This window comes from Macaca nemestrina, chromosome X (genome assembly GCF_043159975.1).
Source record: "Macaca nemestrina isolate mMacNem1 chromosome X, mMacNem.hap1, whole genome shotgun sequence".
NCBI lineage: Eukaryota > Metazoa > Chordata > Mammalia > Primates > Cercopithecidae > Macaca > Macaca nemestrina.
The window spans coordinates 18,870,235-18,895,779 of NC_092145.1; the positions used below are offsets into that span (position 1 = coordinate 18,870,235).

At 44.7% G+C, this 25,545-nt stretch overlaps 1 protein-coding gene across 14 annotated transcripts in view; it reads right to left on the reverse strand.

Moving 5' to 3' along the window:
* The window catches only part of LOC112426572 (uncharacterized), a 123,254-nt gene extending 98,353 nt beyond the window's left edge, over window positions 1–24,901 (reverse strand). For 8 of the 14 annotated variants that reach the window (XR_011618378.1, XR_011618377.1, XR_011618376.1 and 5 more), the window contains exons 1-2: window positions 24,523–24,901; window positions 20,450–20,566 (exon numbers count right to left, since the gene is read on the reverse strand). Coding sequence is in view for 4 of the 14 variants with exons in the window: in XM_071089014.1 (XP_070945115.1) it covers window positions 20,450–20,505 (56 nt within the window). In the remaining 10 variants the exon portion in view is untranslated. Of the gene's footprint in view, window positions 1–9,178; window positions 9,244–9,481; window positions 9,616–20,449; window positions 20,567–24,522 lie in introns of all 14 variants that reach the window. The other 6 variants (XR_011618382.1, XR_011618381.1, XR_011618380.1 and 3 more) reach the window with 1 other exon arrangement.
* Window positions 24,902–25,545: the final 644 nt, after the last annotated feature.

Here is a 25,545-nt window from a genome sequence, read left to right on the forward strand (position 1 = left end):
TCCTTTATATTGACTCATGATTAAATATAATATAGACAAAATCGGCATAAATTTAGCCCCGTTTAACAGCTTTTTGCAAAAAAAAGCCAAAAGTAAAAGTAAGAGCAGTTTCAGCAGCAGACACACAGTTAAAAAGGGAGTGCCAGAAACAGCAAGAGAAGCCAGTTTTGCAGGAACGGCCAGAGATAACAGAAATTCTTTCTCCATATGTCCCAGCCTACCCCCCTTTACTAAGACCAACAGCCCCCTCAGAAACCAGATTCAGGAACTAACACGCCCCAGGTCTCACCTCGAAGGGGAGGATCGGAGCCTCAAGAGGCCAGGAAGGAAGTCAAGATAGTCAAGTGGGCCGTCTCAAATCTGGTCTTGCTCAAGCTATGCAAATGCCTCTCAGGGAAACACGAGGGCCTGTCTATTATAATGACCAGGCCCACATGGGGGGGGGCAACAGATTTTCATCTATCAACCCTTTTCAACCATTAATCTACTAAACTGGAAACACCCTGAACCTGCCACCTTGCTCCCAGCAGTTAGAGTCCTGTTGAGCATAACTGTGTAGAGGTGTTGGACTCAATTTTACTCTAGCAGACCTGACCTCTGGGACTAGCCTTGGGCATCAGTAGACTGGCAGTTATACGTGGACGGGAGCAGCTTCATCAACCCACAAGGAGATAGATGCGCAGGATACACGGTGATAACCCTGGACACTGTTGTTAAGCTGAGCTCATTGCTTTAATTCGGGCCTTAGAACTCAGTGAAGGTAAGACTGTAAACATTTACACTAACTCTCGGTATGCCTGTTTAACCCTCCAAGTGCATGGAGAATTATAGAAAGAAAAGGGCCTGTTAAACTAGAGGAAAAAGACCCAGAGAATGCAACTCAGCTTCAGCGTTTGCAGAGGTACTGAGAAGCACTTCTGCAGAGGCTGAGTTGGTAGAAAAAAAGCAATTAATATAAAAAAGATTTCAGAAGTGCTTCAAGAAGCTGACAAGAGCCTAAGTCAGTTTTATAAGAGACTCTATAAAGCATTCTGGCTTTACACCCCATTTAACCCTGAGGCTGCTGAAAATCAGCATATAGTGAATACTTCATTTGTAAAGCAAGCCCAGGGTAACATCAAACAGAAGCTGCAGGCATGAATATCATCCAGTCTATAAAAGTGGCCACCAAGGTGTATGTTAACTGTGACCAAGGAACAAAATGAGAAAGAGTAAAAGCAACAAGCGTGGCAGCTAGGCACGCCAAGGATTAGTCCCTCTCCCCAGCCCGGCTCTATCTAAAAAAAGAAGGAGCCAGGGACTGGTGCTAGGAAAAGAGCAAAAGAAAAAGAAAGACTAAGAGTAAGTGTGAAAAAGAAAATCAGAAGAAAACAGGAGAGACAGACAGCAGTGCGCGGGGGCAGGGCCTGTGCCGTTGCCCGGCCCCGCCAGCTGGCCGTAGGAGCAGGGGAACTCAGGAAGGAAAAAAATAAATAAAGACTTAAGAAAAAAAAGCCAATCTGTTAGCAACAGCTCTTATAAAAAGAGAGATTAAGGCCGGGCGCGGTGGCTCAAGCCTGTAATCCCAGCACTTTGGGAGGCCGAGGCGGGTGGATCACGAGGTCAGGAGATCGAGACTATCCTGGCTAACATGGTGAAACCCCGTCTCTACTAAAAATACAAAAAACTAGCCGGGCGCGGTGGCGGGCGCCTGTAGTCTCAGCTACTCAGGAGGCTGAGGCGGGAGAATGGCGTGAACCCGGGAGGCGGAGCTTGCAGTGAGCCGAGATCACGCCACTGCACTCCAGCCTGGGAGACACAGCGAGACTCCGTCTCAAAAAAAAATAAATAAATAAAAAGAGAGATTAGCAATGTGAGAGGACGTGGATGCAGATGTAGACGTGGAAGAAGTCAAGTTGGGCAAGGATTCAAGAGCCGGACAACGCTAGAGAGAGATTAATGTGCGAGATGCAAAAAGAAAGGACACTAGAAGGGTGAATGTTTAGAAGGCAGTAAAGGAAATGGCCAAGGCTGCAATACAAAGAGGCCATCGGCCAAGAGTTGCCGCACCTCGGAGGGACCAAATACTGATCTGATCAGGCTGGCAGGAGCTGAAGAATGTAAAGACTAGGGCAGACTAGGCACCTTCTCATTAGGCTCCCAGGAGCCCATGGTCACATTGGAAGTTAAAAGCAGCAGGATTCTGCCGTATCTGAATTCCAATTTCTCACTGATGGCCAAACCACTAGATAGAGTTACAAAGGTGGGGAAGAACCCCTCCTCTAAGAAACTTAAACGGGAGAAAGAGCCATACCTTGTGAAAACTTGCTTATAAACTTTACAGAACTGCCTCATGCTGGAGGCTATTGGTACACGCTAGTGCTTGTTTGCACCTTTTCAGGGTAAGTTAAAGTTTTCCCCACCAGGACAGAAAAAGTACAAGAAGTAACTAAAGTACTGTTAAAAGACATTATCCCCAGGTTTAGACTGCCTCTAACTTTAAAGTCAGACAATAGGCCAGCATTTGTAGCTGAAATAGTGCAAGATTTAACAAGACTGTTAAAAATAAAATGGAAGTTACACACAGCCTATTGACGACAAAGTTCAAGAAAAGGTGGAACGCATGAACTGGACACTCGAGCAGCTACTGAAAAAATATTGCCAGGAAATACATTTAAGATAAAACCAGGTTTTTGCCTATGGCCCTCCTCTGAGTCAGGTGCACCCCCACCAAGCAAACTAGGTATTTGCTCTATAAGATTTTGCTTGGTCGGCCACCCCAAAATCATAGGTCACATTAAAGGTGACCTCCAGCAACTAAAGGAATTAACCTTAAAAAAGCAAATGCAGGCTTTAGAAATAGCCATACAAAGTGTTCATAATTAAATACATGCAAATGCCTATAAGCCTGACACCCCTTTAAATCTAGTGACTCTGTTTAAAGTAAAAAAAGTAAAACCTAATTTTTCTAGGACCCATATAGGATGGGCCCTATACTGTAATCTTGTCTACTCCCATTGCTGTTAAAGTTGCAGGTGTTGTGTCTTAGATCCATCACAGTCAGTTAACACTGGCAGCTCAGGACAAGTAGACCAGCCAGCAGGATGCAGACCATCCAACCCGGCTGATCCTGAGACGAGACCAAGCTGCTGCTGAGGACGACAGCCCTGCTCTGGTCACTCCTGAGGCTGACCAGTCTACGCACAGCTGAAGCTTGAAGAAACAACAAGTTCTGCTCTAGTCACACACCAGCAGCTGTCTAGTCTACTCACGGCCAAAGCGTAAGGACTTACCAAGCAAGTGATGTAGTTAAAAATCTTAAGACTAACAGTTTTCCTGTAATACTAACTGTTTTCCTATTGTTCTGTTGCTGTATTCAACCTTTTTCCCAGGTAAGGACCTCTTTTGTCCTTGCTGGATATGAATATGCTGTACATTGTTTTGCTGTTGTTACCCCCCATAACCATGCTAGAAGAAACACCTATACAAGGTGTCCCCACTGTACACATACTACTTAGTCAGGAAACCCAGACCCGTCCAGCCCAGCAACAATTCTGAGTCTTTAAGTCATTCTTTTTTTTTTTTTTTTTTTTTTTTTTTTTTGAGACGGAGTCTCGCTCTGTCGCCCAGGCTGGAGTGCAGTGGCCGGATCTCAGCTCACTGCAAGCTCCGCCTCCCGGGTTCGGGCCATTCTCCTGTCTCAGCCTCCTGAGTAGCTGGGACTACAGGCGCCCGCCACCTCGCCCGGCTAGTTTTTTGTATTTTTTAGTAGAGACGGGGTTTCACCGTGTTAGCCAGGATGGTCTCGATCTCCTGACCTAGTGATCCGCCCGTCTCGGCCTCCCAAAGTGCTAGGATTACAGGCTTGAGCCACCGCGCCCGGCCTAAGTCATTCTTTAAACATATAAACCAGAAGTTATCAGAGCCTCCACCTTTAGCAAAAAAAAAAACAAAAACAAAAAAAAACAAAAAACCTATTTGCTCAGCTGGCTGAAAACATTGCCGGCAGCCTAGACATTTCCTCATGTTATGTTTATAAAAAGGCTAACAAAAGAGACCAATGGCCTTGAGAAGCAAAAGAGTTAATGCCTCAAGATTACTTTAACTAACTCTTTCCCCAAACAGACGCCACAATTGCAAGCATCTGGCTCTTAAGAACTTCTGTTATTAAGAAATACTGTGTTACTCGCTAGAAAAAAGCTTTCAAGACCCAGTAAAAGAACTAACCTGCTTAGGACATGACAAAGTTGGTACATGTGCCTGTACAGGTTTAACACAGGTTTGATCCTAGGTCTACATTTAGAAAATAGTTTCCAGCTATAAGAGAATTTAAAACCCTCATTATAAGTGTATTACTAGTAATAGAAACTTGCTTGCTGCTCCCCTATGTATTACACTTGCTCCTTCAAATGATAAAAGGTTTTGCAGCTACCACGGTCGGTCAGAAAACTTCAGCACAAGTGTATTACATAAAACACTATCACTCTGTCTCGCACAGAGACTCAGAAAGTAAAAATAAAAGTGAGAACTCCCACTAATTAGTGAAATTCTCCAAGAGAGGGATAAAGAAGGAGACCCGTACTACTACTGCTGCCCTCCTCCCCCAACCTTGCCTAGTTCACAAGACAAAGGAGAGAAAGCAAAAAGTTGGAAAGAAACAAAAGTAAGATAAATAGCCAGACAACCTTGGCACCACCACCTGGCCCTAGGAGTTAAAAAAGTAATAATAACAACATCAACCCCTGACCTAAATTACTTGTGTTATCTGTAAAGTCCAGACATTGTATGAAAAAGCATTGCAAAACTTTCTGTTCTGTAAGCTGATGCATGTAGCCCCTAGTCACATTCCCCACACTTGCTCGATTTATCACGACCTTTTCAAGTGGACCTCTTAGAGTTGTAAGCCTTTAAAAAGGCCAAGAATTTCTTTTTCAGGGAGCTCAGCTCTTAAGACACAAATCTGCTGACGCTCCCGGCCGAATAAACCTCTTCCTTCTTTAATCTGGTGTCTGAAGAGTTTTGTCTGTGGCTCATCCTGCTGCAATTCATTCATTTACTCACTCATTTACTCATTCAACATATATATATGTGTGTGTGTGCGTGCGTGTGTGTGTGTGTGTATGTGTGTGTGTATATATATATATATATATATATATATTTTTTTTTTTTTTTTTTTTTAATGGAGTTTCACTCTCATCACCCAGGCTGGAGTGCAATGGCATGATCCTGGCTCACTGCAACCTCTGCCTCCCGGGTTCAAGTGATTCTCCTGGCTCAACCTCCCAAGTAGCTGGGATTACAGGTGCCTGCTGCCACGCCCAGCTAATTTTTGTACTTTTAGTAGAGATGGGGTTTCACCATGCTGGCCAGGCTGGTCTTGAACTCCCAACCTCAGGCGATCCACCTGCCTCAGCCTCCCAAAGTGCTGGGATTACAGGTGTGAGCCATCACGCCCTGCCTAATTTTTGTATTTTTAGTAGAGACGGGGTTTCACCACATTGGCCAGGCTGGTCTTGAACTCCTGACCTCAGGTGATCCACCCGCCATGACCTCCCGAAGTGTGGGATTACAGGTGTGAGCCACTGCACCCGGCCCAACAAATATTTTTGATCTACTATATGTCAGGCACTTCTTAACTATATCCTCAAAACTGAGACCTTATAGGTACTCAAAAAATACAAGGTGTAGTTTGCTATAGTAGAAAGCAAACAGAGCCGGGTTTGCCATGTGGTGGTACATGCCTGTAGTCCCAGCTACTCAGGAGGCTGAGATGGGAGGATCACTTAAGCCGAGGATGAGGAGGTTGAAGTGAACCAAGATCCCACCTGGGTGACAGGGTGAGACCCTGTCTCAAAAAGAGTAAGTGAAAGAAAAGAAAGAAAAGAGAGAAGAGAAGAGAAAGCGAAATCTGGACAGAAAAACACTGGGCTGGGCCAGGCGTGGTGGCTCAGCACTTTCGGATGCCAAGGCCCAGGAGTTCAAGACCAGTCTGGGTACCATGGCAAAATCCCGTCTCTACAAAAAAATACAAAACTTAGCCGGGTGTGGTGGTGCATGCCTGTGGTCCTAGCTACTCGGGAGGCTGAGGTGGGAGGATCACCTGAGCCCAGGAGGTCGAGGCTGCAGTGAGCCATGATTGTACCACTGCACTATCGCGTGGGTGACAGAGTGAGATCCTGTATCAAACAAAAACAAACAAACAAAATATTGGGCTGGAATTGAAAATTTGCCACATGCAATCTTTTGTATGTCAATTAATCTTTCTTGACCTTATGGTTTTTTTTGGCTGTATCATACGAGGAGACCCAACACAGCTCCTAGTACGAAATAAGAAAGTAAATAAATGTTAATTTCCTTCCTTCTATAGTAGGTGTGTGCTTTAAAATTTTAACTAGATTTCCAATTTCAATCTTATTTGGGACAAATCTCCTGCTGAAAACTACAAGTGTGAAATAAAATACAGCGCATATCTCCCTAAAAGCAACATCAGCTGACAAGAAAATAAGGAACTACCATGCAAATTTCTAAAGGAAAGCAGACCAGTGAGGTAAGCTGGGTAGGGAGCACTGATACTGCTATTGCCCTGAGGATACCTGCTGATCAGGACAAACTTGGACCTCAGTTTTGGTGGCCTCATGGGATGAGGAGGAAAGAACTCAGGGCCCAGGGCCCTTTCAGATGAAAAGGCTAGTATGAGACCCTCTGTACGTGAAGCTGAGACTGCCCACCTCTCCCAAAAGGCAACACCCTCAAGGTAAAGGTGAGCCAGAAGTAAACCTGCTCCATGCCTCCAATGAACTTAGGAAGACTGCCCTGATGCTAAACAAACAAGAGGGTTGCTGGGAGAGGGTGAAGGAAGAAAACTGGCCTTGAAAAGTTTTGGCCAGGCCAGGCGCCATGGCTCACGCCTGTAATCCCAGCACTTTGGGAGGTCGAGGTGGGTGGATCACTTGAGGTCAGGAGTTCGAGACCAGCCTGGCCAACATGGTGAAACCCCATCACTAAAATTAGCCAGGCGTGGTGGTGTGTGCCTGTAATCCCGGCTACTCAGGAGGGTGATGCAAGAGGATCGATGGAACCTGGGAGGCAGAAGTTGCAGTGAGCAAAGATCACACCACCGCACTCCAGCCTGGGTGACAGAGTGAGAGGAAAGAAAGAAAAGAAAGAAAAGAAAAGAAAAGAAAATAGAGAAAGAGAAAGAAAGAAAGAAAGAAAGAAAGAAAGAGAGAGAGAGAGAGAGAGAGAGAGAGAGAGAAAGACAGACAGACAGACAGACAGAAAGAAAGAAAGAAAGAAAAGAAAAGAAAAGAAAAGAAAAGAAAAGAAAAGGAAGGAAGAAAGAAAGAAAAGAAAAGGAAGGAAGAAAGAAAGAAAAGTTTTGGCCAGAGACCGCCTGTAACAAATTTACAGGTTGGATTCATATCACCTAGGTAGCCCCAGGAATTTCAAGTTGTGAATTTGTTTTAAGATGGTCCCAGACTGGTAATCCCCAAAGACACTTTGGAGAAGTCAACGAAAGTCCTCTCTGGAGCAATGTACTTTGACTCTACAACTTAAAGAAACCCCACAAACAATTTTCAAGGACAATAAGTATGCACTCAAAATAATGAAGCACAAAAGGAAAAATGACATCATGAGCAAGAACTAGAAGAAACCTGCAAAGATTTCAGATACAGCAATTATCAGAGGCAGATATTAAATGAACTAAATATATCTAAAAGAAATAAAAAGCAAGTGTGAAAGCATATGCATGAAAAAGAGAAAATAAGGGCCGGTTGCAGTGGCTCACACCTGTAATCCCAGTACTTTGGGAGGCCAAGGCGGGTGGATCAAAAGGTCAGGAGTTCGAGACCAGCCTGGCCAATATGGTGAAACCTCGTTTCTACTAAAAAAAAAAAAAAAAAAAAAAAAAAAATTAGCCAGGTGTGATGTGATGGTGCACGCCTGTAATTCCAGCTACTTGGGAAGCTGAGGCAGGAGAACTGCTCGAACCCAGGAGGTGGAGGTTGCAGTGGGTCAAGATCACAGCATTGCACTCCAACCTGGGTGACAGAGCAAGACTCGGTCTCAAAGACAAACAAACAATATGTTGTATGCAAGAGACAGATCTAAAACAAAAAGATTCTGAAAACTTAAAAATAGAATGATAAGCAAAGTTATACCAAGCAAATGCATACAAAAAGAAAGGAAGGCAGGGTGTAGTGGCTCACGCCTGTAATCCCAACACTTTGGGAGGCCGAGGCAGGCAGATCACCTGAGGTTGAGAGTTCGAGACCAACCTGACCAACATGGACAAACCCCAGTCTCTACTAAAAAGACAAAAGAAGCCAGGCATGGTGGCACATGCCTGTAATCCCAGCTACTCAGGAGACTGATGCAGGAGAATTGCTTGAACCCAGGAAGTGGAGGCTGCGGTGAGCCAAGATCGCGCCATTGCACTCCAGCCTGGGCAACAAGAGAGAAACTCTGTCTCAAAAAAAAAAAAAAACAAAAACAAAACAAAAAAAACAAAATCAAAAACAAAAGCAAGGTGGCCTGATTCAGTCATTCCACAATGCACGCATATATCAAAACAGCATGTTGTACACCGTAAATATAAACAATTTTTGTCAACTTTAAAAGTAAAAATTAAAATTAAAAATAAAACAGGCCGGGAGCAGTAGTTCACCCCTGTAATCCCAGCACTTTGGGAGGCCAAGGCAGGTGAATCACCTGAGGTCAGGAGCTCAAGACCAGCCTGACCAACATGGCAAAACCCCATCTCTACTAAAAATGCAAAAATTAGCCAGGCATGGTGGCAAGTGCCTGTAGTCCCAGCTACTCCAGAGGCTGAGTCAGGAGAATCACTTGAACCCTGGAGGCAGAGGTTGCAGTGAGCTGAGATTGTGCCAATGCACTCCAGCCTGGGCGACAAGAGAGAAACTCCACCTCAATAAATAAATAAATAAATAAATAAATAAATAAATAAATAACAAAAATATGTTTTTAAAAAAAGAAAATAAGGAAGTTGGACTTCCTTCTTGGCCCAACACATAGGAGAATAACAAAGACAAGATTTACCCTCCTGCTTACACAACTCAAAAAATGAGTAAAATATGTAAAGCAACAGTTTCCAGACGCTGGACAACAAAAAATATAAGAGTGATCACCTAGGGAAGGGGAGCAAATAAGATAAGCCCTACTATTGCCTCCAGCTTACCTCATAGATAGAATTTCCAGGCTGTGACACAGGGAAGAGGTATCCATGCAGAGCCCTGCAGTCTCCTAGGGTTGAGAAAACAAAGTTCAAAGTCCAGGGAGGCCAAAGGCACTAGAATTCATGGAGCAGAGGACCACAGAGAAGAGAGCTGCACACAGATAAACTTCAGAAATATGTAGCGTTTTCTTTATCTGGTCAGGACATGCGTGTAAGGTGTGTTTGTTATTCATATATTGCCTCTCATCTCCAAATTCATGAGTTTTGCCCCCCATGAAAATAATTCAGGCCCTTTAAATAGTTTACCTCTACAAACTGGCACTAAAGAGGCTTGGTCAGTAGAGGGCGCTGGAGAGACATCGCAAGGGAAAGGGTTTTATTTCCTGGTTGATGTCCGCTCACTCCACAGGCTTCTGTTTTCTTTAAGCATGCTGCAGCCCCTAATGAATGAATGGACCCAGGTAACACAACAAAAAAGAGAGACAAAAAAAATCATGTGCCTCCTGATGAAAGAACACAACTGCCACCTCACCTTCTCAAAGAAACCAAACCTGAATCTGATCAAGTCACTGGATCCAGTTGCCAATTTGCAGCAAATAGAGGACAGAGGAACATGCCCAATGGATTGGATTGAACCATACAGGGATGGACAGATAGATAGATATGTGATAAACCAAATAGAGCAAAATGGTAACTGTAGAATATAGATGTTGGACACTCAGATGAGTGTCCACTATATAATTTTTTCTTTTTTCTTTTTCTTTTTTTTTTTTTTTTTGAGACAGGGTACTTTACTGCCCAGGCTGGGGTGCAGTTGTGCTATCACGGCTCACTGCAGCCTCAACCTCCTGGGCTCAAGCGATCCTCCCACCTCAGCCTCCTGAGTAGCTGGGACTACAAATGCATGCCACCATGCCCCACTAATTTTTAAAAACTTTTTGGAGAGATGGGGTCTTGCAATATTGCCCAGGTTCGTCTCCAACTCCTGGACACAAACGATCCTCCCACCTCGGCCTCCCAAAGTGCTGGGATTATAGGCGTGAGCCACTGCACCTGGCCTACCCAAGTTTTCTGTGTATTTGAAAATGCTCATAATAAAATGTTGACAAAAGACACATAAAAATAGTCAAATCTAAACTACAGTGTGGCTAGGTGTGGTGGCTCACACCTGTATTCCTAGCACTTTGGGAGGCCAAGGCAGGCAGATCACCTGAGGTCAGGAGTTCAAGAGCAGCCTGGCCAACCTGGTAAAACTCCATCTCTACTAAAAATACGAAAATCAGCCAGGCGTGGTGGTGTGTACCTGTAATCCCAGCTATTTGGGAGTCTGAGGCAGGAGAATCGCTTGAACCCAGGAGGTGGAGGTTGTGGTGAGCTGAGATCCCGCCACTGCACTCCAGCCTGGGCAACAGAGCAACACTCCATCTCAAATATAAAAATAAAAATAGGCCGGGCGCAGTGGCTCAAGCCTGTAATCCCAGCACTTTGGGAGGCCAAGACGGGCGGATCACGAGGTCAGAAGATCGAGACCATCCTGGTGAACACAGTGAAACCCCGTCTCTACTAAAAAATACAAAAAATTAGCCGGGCGAGGTGGCGGGCGCCTGTAATCCCAGCTACTCGGGAGGCTGAGGCAGGAGAATGGCGTAAAACCCGGGAGGCGGAGCTTGCAGTGAGCTGAGATCCGGCCACTGCACTCCAGCCTGGGCGACAGAGCGAGACTCCGTCTCAAAAACAAATAAATAAATAAATAAATAAATAAATAAATAAATAAATAAAAAGAAAACATACGTCTAGAGAAGTACACTTGGGTGGTGAAACTACAAAAGAAACTCAAGGAAGTGATTAGTATAAAAGTTAGGATAGTGGTTACTTTGGGAGAAAGCAGCATGTTGTAAATGGGCAGGGACACATGGAATCCTTCTGAGGTAGCTGGCCAAATTCTATTCTTGGCCCGGTTGCGGTTTACAAAGGTGTCCCCTTATAATTATTCATTAAATGCTATTTCTGTTCTGTGTGGCTTTCTGTATGCATTTTACAACAAAAGGGTTGTTTTTTTAAAGTCCGTATCCTTTGACCCAGCAACCACTTTAGGATAATTACTAATTATTAATTATCCTAAAGTAATTATCAGTAGAGAATCGTTTAAGCCCAGGAGTTGGAGACCAGCCTGAGCAATATTGCAAGACCCCATCTCTACAAAGTCCATATCCTTTGACCCAGCAAATAATTAGTAACTATCCTAAAGTAATAATTAAGACTACATAGATGGCTGTACAACAATAGCTGTCATTTATTGAGTGCCTACTATGTATTAAACACTGCTCTAGCACTTTACAAGTATTATCCTATTTATCCTTGTAACAACCCTGCGTATTATAGTACACACGATTCCTTTTTTTTTTTTTTTTTTTAGAGACGGAGTTTCGCTCTGTTGCCAGGCTAGAGTGCAATGGCGCAATCTCGGTTTGCTGCAACTTCTGCCTCCTGGGTTCAAGCGATTCTCCTGCCTCAGCCTCCCGAGTAGCTGGGACTACAGGTACGTGCCACCACGCCCAGCTAATTTTTATGGTATACACTATTATTATTTCCATTTTACAGATGAGACTAAAGAGGTGAAAGAATGTTGACCACAGCATTATTAATAAAAAGTATGGGTCAGGCACGGTGGCTCATGCCTATAATCTCAGTACTTAGGGAGGCCGAGGCAGGCGGATCACTTGAGGTCAGAAGTTCGAGAGCAGCCTGACCAACATGGCAAAACCCTGTCTCTACTAAAAATACAAAAATTAGCTGGGTGTAGTGGCACACGCCTGTAATCCCAGCTACTGAGGAGGCTGAGGTGTGAGAATCACTTGAACCCCAGAGGCAGAGGTTGCAAGTGAGCCAAGATCACACCACTGCACTCCAGCCTGGGCAACAGAGCAAGACTCTGTCTCCAAAAAAAATACATAAATAACAAGTATGGATATAGATATAGAGATAAAATATGTGTATTATAATATATATGAACATGGAAAGAAGTCCATCATAAACTTCTCAGTGAATACATAAAAGATCACAGAAATATATATAATATAATCTCACATTAAAAAGTTATACACAGTATACATAAAAAGAATCTATTAAAATTGGAGAGGATTACGAAGAGACTCTCATTTGGTACTCTATACCCCCGTTTTGTAGGAGATTTTCACAAGCCTATACTACTTTTGTAATTATAAAAACCATAATATGTTTCATAGTAAGGAGGTGTGAGGTGGGGGGACTCAAAGATCCAGAGACCTACCTGGATCTCTGGCATGGTAGGCTGAATAGAACAAAAGTAGGTGCCGTGACCATGGGCCTAAAACATCCTCATCTTAGCATCTCAAATCCCCAGAAACACTTCCATCTGCTCAGCCAATAGATATGAGGAGTAACGTTTTTTAAAAGTGACAGGAGAGGTCAGGTGCGGTGGCTCATGCCTGTAATCCCAGCACTTTGGGAGGCCGAGGCGGGTGGATCACGAGGTCAGGAGATTGAGATCATCCTGGCTAACACAGTGAAACCCCGTCTCTACTAAAAATCCAAAAAATTAGCTGGGCATGGTGGTGGGTGCCTGTAGTCCCAGCTACTAGGGAGGCTGAGGTAGGAGAATGGCATGAACCCGGGAGGCGGAGCTTGCAGTGAGCCGAGATCATGTCACTGCATCCAGCCTGGGCAACAGCGCGAGACTCCATCAAAAAAAAAAAAAATGACAGGAGCAATTGCAAATTTTTGCACTGATCATATCTTGAGGATGAAGCTATTTATGTTGGCATGAATTTTGAAAAAACTACCTCTAATACAGTGCTAAAACAAGAATGCAGAAATAGCAAATCAAAGTAGATGTACAAACTGAAATTGTATTGCCACAATTCCAAAGCTAAAGTGGCACATAGTCAGTATAGAAAAATAAGCAGAAGGTCGGACGCGGTGACTCATGCCTGTATTTCCAGCACTTTGGGAGGCCAAGGCAGGAGGATCACTCGAGGTCAGGAGTTCAAGACCAGCCTGGCCAACATGGTGAAACCACGTCTCTACTTAAAAAATACAAAAATTACCGGGGCTAGGTGGTGCGTGCCTGTAATCCCAGCTACTCGGAAGCCTGAGGCAGGAAAATTGCCTGAACTCCGGAGGCGGAGGCTGCAGCGAGCCAAGATCACACTACTGCACTCCAGACTGGGAGACAGAGTGAGGTTCCCTCTCAAACAAGAAACAAAAAACAAAAACAAAGAAAAAAAAGCAGAGGTTTCACTTAACCATAGTTATTGTTCTTTTTTTTTTTTTTTTTTTTTTTTTTTTTTTTTTTTTTTGAGACGGAGTCTCGCTCTGTCGCCCAGGCTGGAGTGCAGTGGCCGGCTCTCAGCTCACTGCAAGCTCCGCCTCCCGGGTTCACGCCATTCTCCTGCCTCAGCCTCCCGAGTAGCTGGGACTACAGGCACCTGCCACCTCGCCCGGCTAAGTTTTTGTATTTTTAGTAGAGATGGGGTTTCACTGTGTTACCCAGGATGGTCTTGATCTCCTGACCTCGTGATCCGCCCGTCTCGGCCTCCCAAAGTGCTGGGATTACAGGCTTGAGCCACCGCGCCCGGCCTAACCATAGTTATTGTTCTATACACACGATCTTACTAACATAACATAGTCAGCTGAGGGTCACAGTGGACTCTCCACCAACTGAGACTTGCCAAGAGCTCTCTCATCTAAACACACTCACAGGATGTGCATATTGGCAAGCCTTTGCAGGTTATCTGGAGAATGAATTCCTAGCAGTGGAATTACCAGGTCAAATAATATGTATCTTTTTTTTAATTATTTTGTTATACATATATATATTATTGTTGTGTGTTATTTCATAAGTTTTGCTATTACTACACATTATCACATTTATTCTATTTTACTAGCTACAGCCAAATGTCCTCCAGCAAGACTTTATCCATTTACTGTAAGAGTGTGTTTACCTACATCTTAGCCAGCACTAGGCATCACCCTTTAACATGCTTGTAGATCTGACAGATGAATAATATTGCTTTTCGGCTGGGCGCGGTGGCTCACGCCTGTAATCCCAGCACTTTAGGAAGCCGAGGCGAGTGGATCACGAGGTCACCAGTTCAAGACCAGCCTGACCAAGATGGTGAAACCCCGTCTCTACTAAAAATACAAAAATTAGCCGGGCACGGTGGCAGGCTACTTGGGGGGCTGAGGCAGGAGAATCACTTGAACCCAGGCGGCAGAGGTTGCAGTGAGCCAAGATCGAGCCACTGCACTCCAGCCTGGGCAACAGAGCGAGACTCAGTCTCAAAAAAAAAAAAAAAAAAAAAAGGCCGGGCGCAGTGGCTCACGCACTTTAGGAGGCCGAGGCAGGCAGATCACAAGGTCAGGAGATCGAGACCATCCTGTGAATGGTGAAACCCCATCTCTACTAAAAATACAAAAAAAAATTAGCCGGGCATGGTGGCGGGCGCCTGTAGCTACTCGGGAAGCTGAGGTGGGAGAATGGCATGAACCCAGGAGGCGGAGCTTGCAGTGAGCCGAGGTTGTGCCACTGCACTCCAGCCTGGGCGTCAGAGCAAGATTCCGTCTCAAAAAAAAAAAAATGCTTTTCAGTGTTGTCTTAATTTGTATCTCTTTAATTATGGCTGCAGTTGACTATAGGTTCATGTTCTTTGTCCATTTGCATTTACCTTTCTGTAAAGCAGACTGTAGCCTTTGCCCATTTTTCTTTTGGTCTGTTTGCCTTTTCCTGATTGATTTGCATATGGGTTCTCGATGAAAGAAATCAATCTATCATCACCCCCAAACCACAAATAGTTTTTATTGGTATATCAGCTGCATTTTGACTTTGCTATTTATTTACCATGTAGAAGGATTTTATTTTTGTGTTCATTTTTATAGACTCAGATTCATCTGTCATTTCCTTTATAGTTTCTGGAGCTTGTACAGTACCTTGCCTCCTCATTCCATGTTTTCTTCTATCTTCTTAATGTTTAAAGTTTTAATTCCCTTGTAGTTCATTTGAATATAAGGACTGAAGTATAGACCAAGATCATTTTATTCCTGTCCTGAAACAGTTGTCAGTCCCCACATCATTTATTGAACTGTCTTTGCTAATTTGAAACACCTCCTTTGGTGGGGCGCGGTGGCTCACGCCTGTAATCTTAGCACTTTGGGAGGCTGAGTGGGCGGATCACGAGGTCAGGAGATCAAGACCATCCAGGCTAACAGAGTCAAACCCCGTCTCTACTAAAAATACAAAAAAAAAAAAAAAATCAGCCAGATGTGGTGGCAGGCGCCCGTAGTCCCAGCTACATGGGAGGCTGAGGCAGGAGAATGGCATGAACCCGGAAGGCGGAGGGTGGAGGTTGCAGTGAGCCGAGATCGTGCCACTGCACTGTAGCCTGGGTGACAGAGTGAGACTCCATCTCAAAAAAGAAAGAAAAGAAAAGAAAAAGAAAAGAAGGAGGAAAGAAGGAAAGAAAGACCACCTTTACGATAAATTGAAATTCCCATAAATAATTTCCATAAATATTTATATCTCTTTCTGGACTCTATTCTAGTCCACTGTTCTCTGCTACTTTTATCTAATAGTTCTTCAAATAAATTATCAAAACTTGACTTTTAGTGCAAAAAAGGAGTTTTTTACCTCTTTATTTTTTTATTTTTTTTAATTTTTTGAGAGTCTCACTTAATCACCCAGGCTGGAGTACAGTGGTGTGATCTTGGCTCACTGCAACCTCTGTCTCCAGGGTTCAAGTGATTCTCCTGTTTCAGCCTCCCAAGAAGTTGGGATTACAGGCGCAAGCCACTATGCCCAGCTAATTTTTGTGTTTTTAATAGTGACAGATTTCACCATGTTGGCCAGGCTGGTCTCAAACTCCTGACCTCAGGTGATCCACCTGCCTTGGCCTCCCAAAGTGCTGGGATTACAGGAGTGAGCCACTGTGCCTGGCCGTTTTTTACTTTTAAATTGATTGGTTTTAATTAAAAGTATCTTAGGTTTTGATTACAATTACATCAAGGTAGCAATGGTTGTACAACAATATGAATGTGCTTAATGAATTTTAAAACAGAAAAACCTTTGTTGTTAGTCAGACAACCGTGATTGCCACTTTGATTCTAGGCATCTAACTCAAAGGTTCTCAAACATTTTAGTCTCTGGACCCTTACCCTTAAAAATTAAGAACGCTGAAGAGCTTTTGTTTATGTGGGTTATATCTACCTACATTTACTGTGTTAGAAATTTACAATGAGACATTTTAAAAACACAAGAATAGGCTGGGCACGGTGGCTCACACCTGTAATCCCAGCACTTTGGGAGGCCAAGGCGGACAGATCATGAGGTCAGGAGATCGAGACCATCCTGGCTAACACAGTAAAACCCCATCTCTACTAAAAATACAAAAACAAATAGCTGAGCGTGGTGGTGAGTGCCTGTACCACCCAGCTACTCAGGAGTCCCAGCTACTCAGGAGGCTGAGGCAGGAGAATGGCGTGAACCCAGGAGGCGGAGCTTGCAGTGAGCCGAGATTGTGCCACTGCACTCCAGCCTGGGCAACAGCGCGAGACTCCAAGAATACAGAAGCACACATTCCATTAGCCCTCAGAGTGACGACATCATCTCACTTCATGTAGCTTCTGGAAAATTCCACTGTACACTCATGAAAGAATGAGAGTGAAGAAGGCACGTAACAGCTTAGTACTACTAAGAAAATAGTTTGGACCTCCCTGAAAAGTTCTCAGAGGCCCCAAGACTGCACTTTCAAAATAAGTGGTATAATTATTCCCACTGATATGATCAATGGCACTATAAACAATTTTTTTTTTTTTTTTTTGAGACAGATTCTTGCTCTGTCGCCCAGGCTGGAGTGCAGTGGAGCAATCTCAGCTCACGGCAGCCTCCACCTCCCAGGTTCAAGTGATTCTCCTGCCTCAACCTCCCGAGCAGCTGGGATTACAGGCACCCAACACCACACCTGGCTAATTTTTTTGTATTTTTAGTAGATATGGGGTTTCACCATGTTGGCCAGGCTGGTCTTGAATTCCTGACCTCAGGTGATCTGCCCACCTCGGCCTTCCAAAGTGCTGGCATGAGCCACCATGCCCAGCCTATAAACTTTTCTGAAACTTGCCTGAAACTTTCATTTTTCAATGAAAAGGAGCCTATGTGTCAGGGGGAAGGGAGGAGGACATCAGTATCTATCTAAAATAAATATCCTTAAAATAAAAATAGGCTGGGAGTGGTGGTGCACACCTGTAATCCCAGCACTTTGGGAGGCTGAGGCAGGCAGATCACTTGAGTCCAGGAGTTCGAGACCAGCCTGGGCAACACGGCAAAACCCTATCTCTACAAAAACTACAAATATTAGCCTGACGTGGTGGCACAGGCCTGTAGTCACAGCTACTCAGGAGGCTGAGGAAGGAGGATGGTTTGAACCCTGGAGGTTGAGGTTGCAATGAGTCATGATCATGCCACTGTACTCAGCCTGGGTGACAGAGTGAGACTCTGTCAAGAAGAAGAAGAAGAGGAAGAAGAGGAAGAGGAAGAAGAAATTCACAAGAAAGAGTACCACTATTTATAAAAGAAATAGCAAAAAGTAGCTGCTGGTTTTATTTAAGCTTTGGTTTTCTTCTTTTTAGACGGAGTCTCACTCTGTTGCCACGCCTGGAGTGCAGTGGCGCAGTCTGGGCTTACTGCAACTTCCGTCTCCTGGGTTCAAGTGATTCCCGTGCCTCAGCCTCCCAAGTAGCTGGTACTACAGGCATGCACCACCACGCCTGGCTAATTTTTTTTTTTTTTTTTTTTTTTTTTTTTTTTTTGGTATTTTAGTGGAAATGGGATTTCACCATGTTGGCCAGAATGATCTCGAACTCCTGACCTTGTGATCCGCCCACCTTGACTTCCCAAAGTGTTGCGATTACAGGCGTGAGCCACCGCACCTGGCCCTATTTAAGCTTTTAGTTAACCTTGGTAATTTTATGTTGACAACCTACAAATGTTGATAAAGTTATTGCTACTCCTGCCAACTGAGGCTTTTTCATCCTGTTGGTCCCTTTCTTCTTCCCAGACTTGATCCTGAAAGATGTTGTCGTTAAATGTTCCCTAAGAACCCACTTTCATATATGGTCTCAAACACAGACCATGTTAATGAACATTTCTCCTGTTCATTAACTCCTTTCTTCTGCCAGTTTACCCTTGCTTTCAAAGAACTATCAATTAAGCAGTTGTTTGTTGCTTCTCTTCCCATTTTCTTTACTTCTTTATCTCATTGCTTCCCACTGTGTAGAATACATAGCACTGAAGATATACAAGATGATTTTAGGTAGTAGATGGAAAACCAATTTTACCTTTTACATATTTACTTGAAATTAGATGAATAAAAAATATAAGTAGTATAGTACATCAGTACATCTGTAATTTCTAGGGTATTATAGTTTCCTTTCTAAATACAGCATGGATTTTTTTTTTTTTTTTTTTTTTTTTTTTTTTTTGAGTCAGGGTCTCCCTCTGTTGACCAGGCTGGGGTGCAGTGGTGCAATCTGGGCTGACTGCAACCTCTGCCTCCCAGATTCAAGCAATTCTCCTGCCTCAGCCTCCCAAGTAGCTGGGACTATAGGTGAGTGCCACCATGCCTGGCTCATTTTTTTTTTTTTTTTGTATTTTTAGTAGAAACAGGGTTTTGCCATGCTGGCCAGGCTGGTCTCAAATTTTTTGGCCTCAAGTGATCCACCCGCCTCAGCCTCCCAGAAGTGCTGGGATTACAGGCATGAGCCACTGCACCTGGCTTTAAATAATGGATTTTTTAAAGTAGATAAATAATAATACAGGTGCTTGACACACAGCAAAAAGTACCAAGGTGGTATGTAAAATGACTGAAATATAAGAAATACTGCTAGGTGCAGTGGCTCACGCCTGTAATCCCAGCGCTTTGGGAGGCCGAGGTGTGTGGATCACTTGAGTCCAGGAGTTCAAGACCAGCCTGGACAACATGGTAAAACCCCATCTGTACTAAAAAAAACACAAAAATTAGCCGGGTGTGGTGGCAGACACTTATAATCCCAGCTACTCAGAGGCTGAGGCACGAGAATCACTTGAACCCAGGAGGCGGTGGTTGCAGTGAGCCAAGATGGCACCACTGCACTCTAGCCTGGGTAACAGAGAGAAACGCTGTATCCAAATAATAATAATAATAATAAAATAAAATAAAAATAAAAAAGAGTACTTTTTTGGCAGGGTGTGATGACTCACTTTGGGAGTCCAAGGCAGAAGCACTGCTTGAGGCCAGGAGTTCAAGACCAGCCTGGGCAATATAGCTAGACCCTGTCTCTACAAAAAGAAAATAAAAATAATTTAAAAAAATAAGGTGACAGCAAAAAAGGAAAAAAAAAGGCCAGGCACGGTGGCTCCCGCTTGTAATCCCAGCACTTTGGAAGGCCGAGGTGGGTGGATCACAAGGTAAGGAGTTCAAGACCAGCCTGGCCAACACAGTGAAACCCCGTCTCTACTAAAAATACAAAAATTAGCTGGGCATGGTGGCGGGTGCCTGTAATCCCAGCTACTCGGGAGGCTGAGGCAGGAGAATAGTTTGAACCTGGGAGTTGGAGATTTCAAGTGTGCTGAGATCATGCCACTGCACTCCAGCTTGCGTGACAGAGCTAGACTCTACCTCAAAAAAAAAAAGACAAAAAAAGAAAATCGAAACTTAATCAGGCACGGTGGCACATGCCTGCAGTCCTAGCTACTCAGGAGGCTAAGTAAAGAGGATCAATTGAGCCCAGGAGTTTGAGGATGCAGTGAGCTATGATGACATCACTTTGTTCCAGCCTGGGCGACAGAGCAATACCCTGTCTCAAAACAAACAAACAAACAAACAAAAAACTTCTGAAAGGAATTGAAAAATTAATTAAGTCATGTTAATTTTTTTTTTTTTTTTTTCCTTTCTGAGACAGCGTCTCGCTCTTTCACCCGGGCTGGAGTGCATGGGCGCAATCTCGGCTCAATGCAACCTCTGCCTCCCAGGTTCAAGCAATTCTCGTGCACCTCAGCTTCCCAAGTAGCTGGGATTACAGGTGCCTGCCATCGTGCTCGGTTAATTTTTGTATTTTTAGTAGAGATGGGTTTTCGCCATGCTGGCCAGGCTGGTCTCAAACTCCTGAGCTCAAGCGATCTGCCACCTTGGCCTCCCAAAGTGCTGAGATTACAGGCGTGAGCCACCTCACCCAGCCAAGTCATGGTATTTCCGATGCCAAACCTACCAGTGATGCTGGTAATTCAGTCGTATTCCTTTCTTCAAAAAAGCCAGCTTGTCCATTTGGTCTTGATCGTAAGATTTTACACAAACTTTTACACATTTCTGTTTTGTTAAAAGAAAACTGTTAAGAAAAAATTGAAAATATTAAGAGATTTGGCTAAAGTTTATAATTCAAATGTCATGAAATAAGCAATTTATCTTACAGGTAAAACTTCTTCAAAGACTTCAGTATGCCATCATTCTCTACACTCTCTTCTAAGTTTTCATTCGTAACTGAAATGATTACAACTAGACACACACACAATGCTGTCATCACTGAAAAGAATTTGTCTTCTTCAATAACATACAAGGTGGGATATGAAATCCACCCTAGCTTCCTAAAAACTACCCTGATATACAATCCTTCACTTAAAAGTGACAATAAAATTGATGGTAGTGGTGGCTGTACAACTCTGTGAATACACTAAAAACCACTAAATTAGACACTTTAAGTGGGTGAATTATATGGTACGTGATTTATCTCTGAATAACACTGTTACCAAAAGAACGTGATAATAAAATATTTGACACTTTTCATACAAAATTTCTTATTTACAAGGTCTACCTATGGAGGATTATCAAGGTAAAGTGCCAGTGGGTTTTTTTTTATTTATTTTTTGTTTTTTGTTTTTGAGACGGAGTTTCACTCTCGTTGCCCAGACTGGAGTGCAGTGGCACCATCTCGGCTCACCACAACCACCGCCTCCCAGGTTCAAGCGATTCTCCTGCATCAGCCTCCCGAGTAGCTGGGATTACAGGCATGCACCACCACGCCCGGCTAATTTTGTATTTTTAGCAGAGACAGGGTTTCTCCATGCTGGTCAAGCTGTTCTCGAACTCCGGGCCTCAGGTGATCCGCCTGCCTTGGCCTCCCAAAATGCTGGGATTATGGGCATGAGCCACTGCGCCGGGCCCAGTGTTATTATTTTTTTTTTTTTTCTTCCAGAGCCTTCAGATGAAATGTGCCAATGTTATGAATCAGGAAATAATGAGCATGAATAAACAATGAAAAACAGAGTCATATTTTAGCACCTACTGTCCTGAAATAATACAAATATGAACCAAAAAAGAATCTTATTGGCAGCAGAGTTGTACTATACTGCCAAGTTTCTTCAGTCCAAGGGACAGCATTTCTTGATAAGGTACACTTTCCTTTGGAGTCCTGTGGCACTCCACAAAGGCATTGCATGCAAATTTAATCCTCAAAAGGCTAATGCCTGACACACAAACCAATGTAACAGTACAACAGAAAACTCAGAAATACAGCCATATAACTATGCCCAAGTGATTTTTTTACAAAGGTGAAAAAGTGGCCGGGCATGGTGACTCACACCTGTAATCCCAGCACTTTGGGAGGCCGAGGTGGGTGGATTACTTCAGGTCAGGAATTCGAGACCAGACTGGCCCCGTCTCTACTAAAACTACAAAAATTAGCTGGGCATGGTCCCAGCTACTCAGAAGACTGAGGCAGGGCCAGGTGAGGTGCTCAGGCCTGTAATCCTAGCATTTTGGGAGGCCAAGGTGGGTGGATCACATGAGGTCAGGCGTTCAAAGCCAGCCTGGCCAACATGGTGAAATCCCATCTCTACTAAAAATACAAAAAAAATTAGCCGGGCATGGTGGCAGGTGCCTGTAATCCCAGCTACCTGGGAGACTGAGGAAGAAGAATTGCTTGAACTCAAGATCGCACTACTGCACTCCAGCGTGGGCAACAGAGCAAGACTTCATCTCAAAAAAAAAAAAAAAGAAGAAGAAGAAGGCTGAGGCAGAAGAATCACTTGAGCTCAGGAGGTGGAGGTTGCAGTGAGCCAAGATGGTGCCACCACACTCCAGCCTGGAGGACAAAGCAAGATTTGCCAAAAAAAATTTGAAAAGGTGCAAAAGCAATTTCACGGAGGAAGGATAGTCTTTTCAAGAAACCATGCTAAAGAAATTAGATATCTATAGGCAAAAAAATTAATCTCAACCTAACTTTCACATCTTACAACAACAACAAATAAAAACCCAAAATGTATCACAGACTTAAATGTGTGAACCCCAAATACCGGAGACAGGTCTCACTCAATATAGAAAGTTTATGCTGCCAGGTGCAGTGGCTCATGCCTGTAATCCTAGTACTTTGGGAGGCCAAGGCGAGTGGATTACCTGAGGTCAGGAGTTCGACCAGCCTGGCCAGCATGGTGAAACCCCATCTCTACTAAAAATACAAAAATTTAAAAAAAAAAAAAAAAATTAGCCAGGTGTGGTGACGGGCGCCTGTAATCCCAGCTGCTCGGGAGCCTGAGGCAGGAGAATCACTTGAACCCAGGAGGCGGAGGTTGCAGTGAGCTGAAATCATGCCACTGCACTCCAGCCTGGGAGACAGAGCGAGACTCCATCTCAAAAAAAAGAAAAAAGGAAGGAAGGAAGGGAGGGAGGGAGGGAAAAAGAAGGAAGGAAGGAAGGAAGGAAGGAAGGAAGGAAGGAAGGAAGGAAGGAAGGAAGGAAGGAAGGAAGGAGAGAAGAGAAGAAAAGAGGTTCCAGATGTTATTAATCATGTTTCTTTGCTAGGGAGCCTGCTGAAATAAAGAATAAAGAGCAAGGACTAGATATCAACAGTCAGAGAAAAGGCAAATAAAAAATATAAAAAGGATGCTATTTCTTACATGTGTTTGGCAAGAGGTTGGCTCAAAACACTGCTATCAATATTTCTCACAGCAAAAGGCAAGCTCCAGGTTTGAAAAATAAATATGCTGCACCTAGAACTAGCCTTTAAAAACTCCTAGAACCTTCAAGTTGGCTAAGTCTATAGTCAGCACCGTTCTCAACTTTGTGTGCATTTGTGATGCCTTCTACCAGAATACCCCCCTACACCATAGATTAGGCAACTAGAGATCAGAACATAAGTCTTATTTATTAATACTTTTTGAATTGATTACTTGCAAAAAAAAAAAAAAACTCCTTTTAAGTCAGCTTACAATGAAAACAACGAGGCTACTAAGGAAGGGAGTCAAGAAATTACTGGTGGTTGTGGGACACACGGAAGAGGAATTGTCCCAGGAATCCCCGGCTAAAGAAAAGTAATAATGATGACAGTTACCATTTATTGAAAGCTTACTATGTGCAAGGTGCCGTCGTAAGTGCTTTTCATGTACTGTCTCATTGTATTCTCACAAATCTCTAGAAGTAAATAACCCTATGTTTGCAGAGAGAGGACCCAGGAGACCAAAGTGGATTAACATGAATTAGGGGGGTAAGTGTGTGAGACCATATGAGTGAGGGGTAACACAATATGGTGGAGATGTATTTAAGAAAGACCACAATGAGTGTATGTGTCCAGAATGGAAGATTGTGTAAGAACACGAGGGAGAGGGTGGAGGGAAGGGGAGGGTTACAGATGCTGAGAGGAAAAGGAAGGCGTTGAGGAGGAGGGGAGGAGTCAGTTGAGGCAGGAGAGAAGCCAAGAGGGAGGTGGAGGAGCAGCCAATAGGGAGGGAAGTGGGAGGGGCTTAGAGGAAGGAGGAGGAGTCCCAGAAAGGAAAACAGAAGAGCAGAGGCGAAGAGACTAGAAAAAGCAGCAGAGAGGAGGAAGGTAAAGAAGAAGAGAGGGAGAGGTAGGGAGAGGAGCCGAGAGGGCATAGCATCCTGGAGAAAGGGGGAGGGGGAGGAGCCGAGAGGGCACTGGCAGAACAAAAAGGGACGGGGTAAGGAGCCGATAAGGGGGGGAAGGGGAGGGGCCAAGATAAGAAGGTGGGGCCGAAACAGTGGGCGTTGGAGCTGTGAGGGAGAAGGAAGAAGACGAGATGAGAGGGAAGGGAGGAAGCAGAGAAAGAAGAGGAAGGGGAGGAACTGTGACGAAGAAGGAGATACTGAGAGGGCGGGAAAGATCCGCGAAGTGGGAGGCTCCGAGATTGAGAGACCCTGAGACACACCCACAGGGAGGGCAATGGCATTCCGGGTCCAAGTCGATGAGCTCTCGACCCTGGTCGTCCCCGATCGGCCCCATACCTCTACCCGAAGCCTTCCCCTCACATCTCACTCCCTTCCTCCAATCCTCACCTGACAAAATGCGATTTCTTGCTCCGCCTGGCAGATTGACCGCGATTAGCCTGGGGAGGTAGAAAGCCGTGCAGCGGGCGGCCCTGAAGCCTCAGGAGCAGCCCCAGCCCCAGCAACCACCTCAGCCCGTAGAGGGAGGGCTACTGGCGCTCGAGGTTGGTTCCCACGCGGAAACCACGAGTACTCATTTCAGGAGCCGGCTTAGGCACTCGGGGACACACACATGAAATCGGCACCCGTGGAGGAAATAAGCGGAAATTACAAGAACCTCGGACAGGGAAGAGCCGAAGCCAGCTAGTGGCACTAGAACTCCCAGGATAGCCACTTAGTCGGGATAAACGGTGGTTCGCAACCCGGTTGCTAGGGCGCCAGTAGGCGGGCATCGTGAATTGTCGCGGTGCGCATGCGTAGGGGTCCCGGCCGAGCCTCTCCACGCCCCCATCTCCAGACTTCCCTGCCCCGCCCTTTCCCGTGGCTCTGGCCGTGCTATGCTAGGCCCTGCCGCCAGGGGAGAGTGTCCTAGAAGTTTCATCATCGCAAGGCTCGCCTCCTCCCGAGGTTGCCTTTCTTAGTCCCAAACTAACAGTGTTACCGCCCCTGCCATCTTCATTTCTGGCTGCAAGGACTAGGGGGTGTGGCTTTCTAGGGCCTCATAGTCCAGTGCGGTGCCTATGAGGCACTTGAAATGCAACTTTTCCGAGTTTGATGTTCTCTAAGTGTAAAATGCACTCCAGCTACCAAAGACAAAAAGAAAGTAAAACATTTAGGCCGGGCGCGGTGGCTCAGGCCTGTAACCCCAGTACTTTGGGAGGCCGAGGTGGGTGGGTCACCAGAGGTCAGGAGTTCGAGACCAGCCTGACCAATATGGTGAAGCCCCCGTTTCTACTAAAAATACAAAACTTAGCCGGGCATAGTGGCGTGCGCCTGTGGTCCCAGCTACTCGGGAGGCTGAGACAGTAGAATTGTTTGAACCTGGGAGGTGGAGGTTGCATTGAGCCGAGATCACACGACTGCACTCCAGCA